General features: G+C 46.9%; 1 protein-coding gene across 1 annotated transcript in view; it reads left to right on the top strand.

Annotated features, from left to right (window-relative positions):
- The first annotated feature begins 256 nt into the window (after window positions 1-256).
- The window catches only part of ENDOV (endonuclease V), an 84,683-nt gene continuing 74,174 nt past the window's right edge, over window positions 257-10,765 (top strand). Inside the window, exon 1 of the mRNA XM_073625210.1 lies at window positions 257-394. Coding sequence (XP_073481311.1) covers window positions 345-394 — 50 coding nt within the window. The 5' untranslated portion in view covers window positions 257-344. The remainder of the gene's footprint in view (window positions 395-10,765) is intronic.

Genomic DNA, 10,765 nt, shown 5'->3' with positions numbered 1-10,765 from the left:
CATGGGTGTCACATTGCGTTCTATTTCCATAGTGCGACAATGAATAAAAATTCCATTAGGGAGTATAAAATGAGTAGAATTGACAAATATTTATTATTGTTATTGGCATGTAAAGCTGAACAATTGGTTGGAGACGCGCGCACACCGGCGACATATTTTAGAATGCTTCCTGGTGTTTCTTGATTGGCTCACCTCTGTCACATGGTAGGACGACTCCAATGTCTATCTTATAGCGATGCCATTCATTCTGCCTATCGTCAAACAGGGAAAGAGATGACAGCCAATCAAGCTTCGGAACGGAGTGTAGTGGGCGGTACGCTTCCGGGGAAGCACGAGTTGTCACCATGGCAGAGGCGCTGAACTCCCAGGAGGAGACGTTGGTGGAATGGGAGAAGTGAGTACCAACACCTTGTTATTAGCCCTTCAGGAATGGGACTTGTTCCTGAAGTCCCAGCCAATCAGCTGCAGACTCTGCTGAACCCCTTTTATGCTGTGATTAGTTTTCTTCGCTTTCTTCCGGCATTTAAAGGACCGGTGTCTTGTCAAATACAGTCCCCTATCATATAGTGTCCTCCCTGTACTGCGCAGGCGCAGTACGGAGGACAAACGAGACGCCGAAAGTCTCCGAAGTTTAACAGCTGATCATCAGCTGTACACAGCGCCTGCGTTTTATTCTCACCCTATGTCCAGGATCATTCCCTACTATCCAAGTGGACATAGAGTGAGAATATATAGTTGCCTAGCGCAGCGAGGCCGTGCCCGAAGCGTGGCGAGCGAAGCGAGTCCGCGAGGGGCCCTCTTACACAGCCATCGCTAAGAACTGCCGAAGCGCCGTGTACAGCTGATGGTCAGCTGATCAACTTCGGACATTTTCGGCATCTCCTTCTGCTCCGTACCGCGCAAGCGCTGCGCCTGCGCAGTAAGGAGCGGACACTATCCGATAGGAGGACACTATATGGCAGAACACCGGCGCACATTACCCAATGGGCACCCAGAACCGCCCCTTCTTCCTGGAGGCCCCACCCCCGGTGCTGGAGGTAAGGGCAGGTGTGTATATGGAGTGCGCTGAGGGATTGGGATCACCATGACTCCAGATGGAAATCAAGCATTTAACCTTTTCGCTGCCAAAGCCTTTCATACACGCATGTTTAAAAAAAAAATCACTTTAGGCCTGAAGATTACATAACCCCCAAACATTATATAGATTTTGAAAGCGGACACCCTAGAGCAGTGGTCTCAAAACTGCGGTCCTTTGACTTACTTTATCCGGCCCTTAAGACACTATTCCTCCTACTGACACCAACAACGGGACACTATTCTTTCCACTGACACCAACAACGGGACACTATTCTTTCCACTGACAACAACGAGACACTATTCTTTCCACTGACAACAACAACGAGACACTATTCTTTCCACTGACAACAACAACGAGACACTATTCTTTCCACTGACAACAACGGGACACTATTCTTTCCACTGACACCAACAACGGGACACTATTCTTTCCACTGACAACAACGAGACACTATTCTTTCCACTGACACCAACAACGGAACACTATTCTCTCCACTGACAACAACGGGACACTATTCTTTCCACTGACAACAACAACGGGACACTATTTTTTCCACTGGCAACAACAACGAGACACTATTCTTTCCACTGACAACAACGGGACACTATTCTTTCCACTGACAACAACGGGACACTATTATTTCCACTGACAACAACGGGACACTATTTTTTCCACTGACAACAACAACGGGACACTATTTTTTCCACTGACAACAACAACGAGACACTATTCTTTCCACTGACAACAACAACGGGACACCATTCTTTCCACTGACACCAACAACGGGACACTATTCTTTCCACTGACAACAACGAGACACTATTCTTTCCACTGACACCAACAACGGAACACTATTCTCTCCACTGACAACAACGGGACACTATTCTTTCCACTGACAACAACAACGGGACACTATTTTTTCCACTGACAACAACAACGAGACACTAGTCTTTCCACTGACAACAACGGGACACTATTCTTTCCACTGACAACAACGGGACACTATTATTTCCACTGACAACAACGGGACACTATTTTTTCCACTGACAACAACGGGACACTATTTTTTCCACTGACAACAACAACGAGACACTATTCTTTCCACTGACAACAACAACGGGACACTATTCTTTCCACTGACAACAACGAGACACTATTCTTTCCACTGACAACAACAACGGGACACTATTTTTTCCACTGACAACAACAACGAGACACTATTCTTTCCACTGACAACAACGGGACACTATTCTTTCCACTGACAACAACGGGACACTATTCTTTCCACTGACAACAACAACGAGACACTATTCTTTCCACTAACAACAACGGGACACCATTCTTTCCACTGACAACAACAACGGGACACTATTCAACAACGGGACACTATTCTATCCACTAACAACAACGGGACACTATTCTTTCCACTGACACCAACAACGGGACACTATTCTTTCCACTGACAACAACGGGACACTATTCTTTCCACTGACAACAACGGGACACTATTCTTTCCACTGACAACAACGGGACACTATTCTTTCCACTGACAACAACAACGAGACACTATTCTTTCCACTAACAACAACGGGACACCATTCTTTCCACTGACAACAACAATGGGACACTATTCAACAATGGGACACTATTCTTTCCACTAACAACAACGGGACACTATTCTTTCCACTGACACCAACAACGGGACACTATTCTTTCCACTGACAACAACAACGGGACACTATTCTTTCCACTGACAACAATGGGACACTATTCTTTCCACTGACAACAACAACGAGACACTATTCTTTCCACTAACAACAACGGGACACCATTCTTTCCACTGACAACAACAACGGGACACTATTCAACAACGGGACACTATTCTTTCCACTAACAACAACGGGACACTATTCTTTCCACTGACACCAACAACGGGACACTATTCTTTCCACTGACAACAACAACGGGACACTATTCTTTCCACTGACAACAACGGGACACTATTCTTTCCACTGACAACAACGGGACACTATTCTTTCCACTGACACCAACAACGGGACACTATTCTTTCCACTGACAACAACAACGGGACACTATTCTTTCCACTGACAACAACAACGGGACACTATTCTTTCCACTGACAACAACGGGACACTGTTCTTTCCACTGACAACAACAACGGGACACTATTCCTTCTACTGACACCAACAACGGGACACTATTCCTTCCACTGACACCAACAATGGGACACTATTCCTCTCACTGACACCAGCAACGGGGAACTATTCCTCCCACTGACACCCACAATGGGACACTATTCTTTCCACTGACACCAACAATAGGACACTATTTGGGACACTATTCTTTCCACTGACACCAACAACGGGACACTATTCCTCTCACTGACACCAACAGGGAACTATTCCTCCCACTGACACCAACAAGACACTATTCTTTCCACCGACACCAACAACAGGACACTATTCTTTCCACTGACACCAACAATGGGACACTATTGATCTTTTATTAAAAGAATCAAGCAACCAATTTTATACAAAAGTAAAAAACAAAACCATAGTACAAAACTTCAACAGAAATCCAAGGAATACACATTCATGTTCAGAATATATACAATATATACATAATCCACTACCAAAATTATTTACATAAAGCAGCAGAGAGGGCCTAAGAGGCACAACCCATCACCTATGTACGCAGCCAATTATCAAAAATTAATCCAAAAAAATAATAATCTAGGGTGATAAGAGACAGACATATAATAAAAATTGATTTCGCGCTAAATGCATCTATCACCTAAAAATAAAGTGCATACAATAATACAGATCACTAACCGTGCAGTATTTAAAAGTGCTCCATAGTGCAATAATATATCAAAGTGCTATGTGCATCAAAGTGAAAATAAATGAAAGAATAAATGACAATGCAAATGAAAAACGTAAAATGTGATCAAAAGTTCATAATGTGCACCAAAGTCTATATTATGTTGTTCCACTAGGGTCATTCAGTGAAGGTAAACAGTAATGTTAATCTTGAATTTTCTAATCCGGTGGCACCGGGCTCTCTAGACTCTCACCTTGAATCAGATTATAAGGGGCATTGTAACCAGATTCTTTACTCTTTGTAATATGGTGATGTGGAAGTAAAACTTCTCTGATGTTGCAGCGATCTCTCTGCTTGACAGTACCTGTGATTTGTAAGGACAAAGAGGGTTGCCCACCTGGGCTCCACCAGTCCGGTGGTGTAAATGGGAAGGAGAGAGAGAAAAGATGCCTCCGATGGTGTAGTAAGTTAAAACAACTGGCTATTTATTAAAAAATACAGGTGGTCTCTTACATTTAAACAAGTTAAAAACAGCATAAAAGGTATAGGAGTTGCGGAGCGGCGTTGGAGACGCCTCCTTACTAGTTTCCGGTTTCGTCTGTGCTCGGCCACGCCCTACGCGTTACGTCACCGCCCGTGACTTCAAGGTGAGAGTCTAGAGAGCCCGGTGCCACCGGATTAGAAAATTCAAGATTAATATTACTGTTTACCTTCACTGAATGACCCTAGTGGAACAACATAATATAGACTTTGGTGCACATTATGAACTTTTGATCACATTTTACGTTTTTCATTTGCATTGTCATTTATTCTTTCATTTATTTTCACTTTGATGCACATAGCACTTTGATATATTATTGCACTATGGAGCACTTTTAAATACTGCACGGTTAGTGATCTGTATTATTGTATGCACTTTATTTTTAGGTGATAGATGCATTTAGCGCGAAATCAATTTTTATTATATTTATGCAGAGTGAAAGTGAACACTGTTAATTTTGCTGCTATCCAAAGAGACAGACAGCCACACCCGGGAAAGAGACTCCTGGCAGTCAGGGAGGCTTGAAACCCCTCCACGCCTTCAACCAAGCCCCCTGACTCCGCTTGTCTCTCTCGAGCACCCGAATCTTCTCCACCTCATGCAGAATGTCATACACCACCACCGGAACAGGAAGGATTTTACGCCGAATGCAGACCTGACACCGTGCGTTCCAAGTGAAATAACGGACTACTAGGCTAACTAGAAAAAGTGTATCTAAACAAAAAACCCCACCAGTATTGAATGCTCCGTACACCCACTCAGCATAACCCAGCCTGGAGAGGAAAGGGACACCGAGGGCCCGCCCCACCTGTTTGTACACCTCTATGTTAAAAGGGCAATGAAGCAGAAAATGGTCCATAGTCTCCTCCTCACCTGCACACTCCTCCCGAGGACAGCTACGATCCACCCCACTGCGGAATTTCAAATTGCCCCTAACATAGAGTCTCCCATGGAAGCACAACCAGGCCAGATCCCTGAATTTAGGGGGTACTCTGTCCAAATTAATAAGTCTCAACCCTGCCCTCAAAACTGGGCCTGGGCAATCCCTTAAGGCCAGTGGGTCATGAAAGACTTCGCTCAAGACTCGACTCATAAGGACTTTCCTCGGAACCGATCTGAGATCTTCAGCCGACAATCGCCACTGCCGTAGTAACTTCAGGCACGGAGCGACATAGGCTGGTAGCTGACCACGATGACCCCTGAGATTCTTCACTTGGCCACCTTCTTCCCAAAGTCGTAGAAAAGGCCTAAACCAAGATCTAAATATGCCTGCCCATCCAGGAGGTTCCACTGCAAGCATATTACCAATATTAAACTTGAGAAAAAGCAGTGAAAAGAAAAGAACTGGGTTGACCATACCTAAGCCACCCTCCCTCCTGGATAGATAGGTGACATTCCTCTTGATGGGGTTCAGTCTGTTCCCCCACAACATCTGGAAGAACACACTACTGACCCTAGCATAGAGAGACACTGGCAAGATGCAGACAAAGCTGACATACAAGAAGATCGGAATCAGGTAAGTCTTAATCAGATCAACCCTTTCCCTCATAGATAACTTCCATCTCTTCCAGCTGACCACCTTAGTATTGGCAATTTCCAGTCTGCCTTCCCAGTTTTTGAGGCCATAATCGCCAGGTCCAAATTCAATGCCTAAAATCTTAATTCTTTCCTGGGGCACTGGAAAGGTGTCCGGGAGATCAAACCCCTCACCTTCCTTTCCCATCCAGAAAACTTCACTCTTTTCCTGATTGATCTTGGAGCCTGATGCTTCAGAATACCGTGATGTCAGAGAGACCACCTCCTCTGCTTCATCCGCCCCAGTGACAATCACCGACACATCGTCCGCATAGGCAACAACCCTCAAAGGCGGCTCACCCGGAAGCCCCACTGGCACCCCACACAACATGCCGCTCTCTAGCCTCCTGATGAAGGGGTCGATTGCAAACACATAGAGCAGGGGACTCAGGGGACAACCCTGGCGCACCCCGGAGCCAACCTCAAAGGACTGCCCAACCCAACCATTAACAAGAGGAAAGCTCTCTGCCCCCTCATACAAGACTTTTAACCAATCGACAAAACCACCCGGCAGACCGTACTTACTAAGGAGCAACCACAGGTACTCATGGTTAACACGATCAAAAGCCTTTGCCTGATCCAATGTCAGCAAATACTTTCCCCAGCCTGCAGCCCTGCACCGCTCCAAGGCCTCCCGGACAGCTAAAACTGCTGTGAAGGTGCACCTACCCTGGACCGAACAGTGCTGATGGCGAGAAAGCAAAGACTCTGCTACTGACGATAGGCGCCAGAAAATGATCTTTGCCAGTATCTTTCTATCGACATTAAGAAGGCTGATGGGGCGCCAATTCTCAACCATCGAAGGATCTTTACCCTTTGAAAGAAGAATCACAGCTGAGTGCCTCATGGAAGAGGGAAGTACCCCCTCAGCAAGGCAACTGTTAAAAACCTCTACCAAATGTGGGGCCAGAATAGACTTAAAAGCTTTGTAAAACTCAGCCGTCAAGCCATCCGGTCCAGGTGACTTTTTGATGGCAAGCTGTTCAATTGCCCTTATCACCTCTTCAACTGTGATCTCCTCTGTCAAATTCATCAATGGGACATCTTCATCATTTAGACCTGGAGTAGAGTCCAAAAAGCTTTCCATCTTGTCACGGTCAAGCTCTTTCCTCCCAAGAAGGTCAGCATAAAAGGACCTCACGACCTCCAGAATCCCTGACCTGGACTTTGTCAAGGAACCTGTACTGTCCTTAAGGCCAACGACCGTTTTAACAGCTACACCTTGTTTGCAGTTCTGGTAAGGGTCAGGCGAGTGGTACTTCCCATAGTCCCTCTCCAGAACCAAAGAGGCATGCCGGTCATATTGACACTTCCTGAGAAGGAGTTTCACTTCGGAGATTGCCCCAGGATCTCCTCCTCTCGAGACAAGAATATCCAGCTTCCTCCGTAAACGTTGGTAGGTCATGTATTTATTAAACTGCTTTCTATTGGCTAGGCCCCTGAAGAATCCAGCAATCCTCTTTTTGGTCAGCTCCCACCACTCAGCCTTGCTGCTACAAAAGTCCAGGATGGTCACCTGTGCCTGAAAGAATTCCTCAAAGGATTGTCTAACATGTTCTTCCTTGAGTAGAGTCGAATTCAATCTCCAGATGCCCTTGCCCCTCTGAGGGGCGTCTGAAGCATTCAGGACCACAGATAGCATACAGTGATCAGAGAACTCTACTGCCTGCACCACTGGGGGTGAGAAAGCAGAGGTCTCCTTCAAAAAAAACCTATCTATTCTACTCTGACTATTACCTCGATGAAAGGTGAACCCGGTGTCATCCGGGAGGTGCTTAATGTGCACATCCACAAGACCAGCATCCCTAACAATACTATTTAAAAAAACGCTATCATATCCCAGCCTGCCCTTGAAGTCCTTCCTGTCCTTGGGCCTAGTTACTGTATTAAAGTCACCTCCAAAGACCACTTGCCGGGATGTAAAAAGAAATGGCTTGATCCTTGTAAAAAGGCATTTCCTGTCCCACTTTGTGTGCGGTCCATAAACATTAATTAGGCGCAGGTCCTGCCCTCCCACAAGGACGTCTAAGACCATACATCTCCCAATCTCCACCTCAATAACCCGCCGGACAGTTACCATGCCGGTTTTAAACAACACCGCCACACCGCCGTAAGGCTCGGCCGCAAGAGACCAGTAAGATGGACCATACCTCCACTCTCTCTTGGCCATATGAATATCTGCCAAGGAGGTGAGCCTAGTCTCTTGCAAAAATAAAATTTCAGCATCTAATTGGCTGAACAAAAAGAAGGCCATAGAACGAGCTCTTACTGACTTAATGCTGGCGACATTTATTGTCACCACTTTTAACGGAGGGGGAACCGCCATTTGGGTTATTGGGTGGTTTGCTTCTTAGCTCCCCTCTGCTGCTCATCACCAGAAGCCTCTCTCTTTCTTGAGGCCGCCTCAAACTCCATTTCGGAATCAGAACTTCGCTCCGAAGAAGCTCCAGATGAAGAGATATCCCAATTAGAGGACCTATACCGGTTGGAGACAGGCACTGGAGCCTGTTCCGTCCTCACCACCTGCTTCTTCCGCTTCCCAACCTTCCTTCTCTCCTCCAGGTACTGCAGGTCAGCTTCAGAGATGCCCTCATCTCTTACTTTTTTCTGTGAAGTCTTTACAGAAGACTTCTTTACAGAGGAAGAAGCAACCTTTTTAGTACCCACTACCACTGCTGGTGGGGGGGGGTGCTCCCTTTGAATCAGACTTAGGAGGGGTAGACTCCTGGGGGGTAACTGACTCAGGGGGCACAGACTTGGAAGGTTCTGACACAAGAGGAGAGGGTACAGTAGGCTGGGGGGAGACAGATACAGAAGGAATACTTACAGACACATGAGGGGTGGCCACAGGAACTGGAGAGGGATCCTGAGCAGGACCAGGGGAGTCAGTCACCGCAGAGGAGGATGGTACACCAGGGGCCTCACCCTCCATCCTGTCCAGCCTTGACATGTCATCAATTACCTCCTTCTCCATATTGTGCCAGGCTTCAGGACATCTGCTGTAGGGGTGGCCAAGGCGCAGGCACAGGTTGCACCTGATCATTTCGGTGCAGTCCTTAGCCATATGACCCTGACCTCGACACACTGAACATATCAAGGCTGAACAGGAGGAACTCAAATGCCCCTTTTCTCCACAGCGGTGACACAGCTTCGGCTGACCAGGGTAAAAAACAGTCATCCTATCCCTCCCTATAAAAGCTGAGGAGGGCAGGTGACGGACAACATTCCCATCCCTGGCCAACCTGACTGTAACTGACCAACCCCCAGTCCAGATGTTACGCTCATCAAGGATTTTATTGGGCTTGGTCAAAACCTCCCCATAGTTCCTTAACCAAACCTCTAGATCCCGGGCAGGAACACTCTCATTAGTGAGGATAATTGTGATTTTTTTTACTGTAGACCTCTGAGAAACTGCAACTGGGGCCAGACCTTCCCATTCAGGTCTTGACCTGCAACGAGCCTCATATCTCTCCCAGAACAGGTCAAGACCCTCTGGCCTGGTGAAGCTAACTGTATAATCCCGGCTCCCAGCTACATGTATAAAGGCATACAGATCATTTGCCCCAAAACCCATCTCTAAAATCATGTCCACCACTGCACGCCGTGCTGGAGGGATCGCACCACCTTCCCATTTCAGAATAACAACATTACGTCTGGGACCCCCAGCAGAAGCCAGAGACCCAAGACCAGATCCTGGGGTGTTCAAAGTGGTAGCCTGTAGGGGAAAACCCCGCTTGGGGGCAGAGCTACCAGGAGCAGAGCGTACCACCTGAGCAAAGGTAAGTTTATCAGGGCCAAGGCCCCACACTGAAGTCACAGCAGTCTGTACATTACTATTATTATTCACTGCTTGAACGGAGTTGGTAGGACTGTCCATCACACTTGAACTGGGACCATTGTTCATCACACTGGTACTGGGATGATTTTTATCAGTCACACAAAACTTCACATTCCCATCAGGAATAATCACAGTTTCTGATGTAATATCAGCTGTCTCCTGAAGCTGTGCTGTAGAGTCCTCAGCAGCTGTGGGGCAAACAGCTTCAGCCAAAGGGGGGTTAATAGGCTCTGCTGAATCTTGTAGTTCATCTGCAGGAATGTCATTTTTTAAAAGCAAACTTTGCTGTACTGCAGCATCAGCAGGCACAGCATTACTACAGATAGGACTAGCAGCCTGACTCTCACTGGGCACATTGTCTGTATCAGTCACAGTGTTGAATGCCACAAAAATTGTTTTATCCACAATATGGGACTTGACAGGCTTTACCTTGTCAGGCACATTGTCTGTAATGTCCTCATCATTAAATGCCAGCTGATCCCCCCGCATAGGAGACTCCATTACCTGGATGGCCCTGAGCATGCCTCCTGAGTCCTGGGAAGGCATGGGGCTGCTTACCTCTCCCTGAGGGGGCAGGGGGTCAGAACTGGGGGTCTCCTCCTCCACCTCCATCTTTGTCATCCTCGCAAATCTTTTATCGTTACAAAACTTTTCTTTAAATGGCCCATCTCTGCCTTCCATCATGGCCACAATGGTCTCCTGGTGTTCCACCCGAACCTTGGCCAGTTGGATCTCCGGATCCATGGATCCACGTTTCTGGCTATGCAAGCCCTCACGTTGCCTTCTCAGGCGCTTCAGCTCCGCTCTGAGCTTGTAGAGCTTGTCTCTTTCCCTATTCAGGACCTTAATCCCGGCCACCACTCGCTCCCGGATGGCCCCGGAACCTTCATCT

Source organism: Aquarana catesbeiana, linkage group LG04 (genome assembly GCF_042186555.1).
Source record: "Aquarana catesbeiana isolate 2022-GZ linkage group LG04, ASM4218655v1, whole genome shotgun sequence".
Classification (NCBI taxonomy): domain Eukaryota; kingdom Metazoa; phylum Chordata; class Amphibia; order Anura; family Ranidae; genus Aquarana; species Aquarana catesbeiana.
The sequence above is the reverse complement of the archived record's forward strand: the minus strand, read 5'-3'. Positions and strand labels throughout refer to the sequence as shown.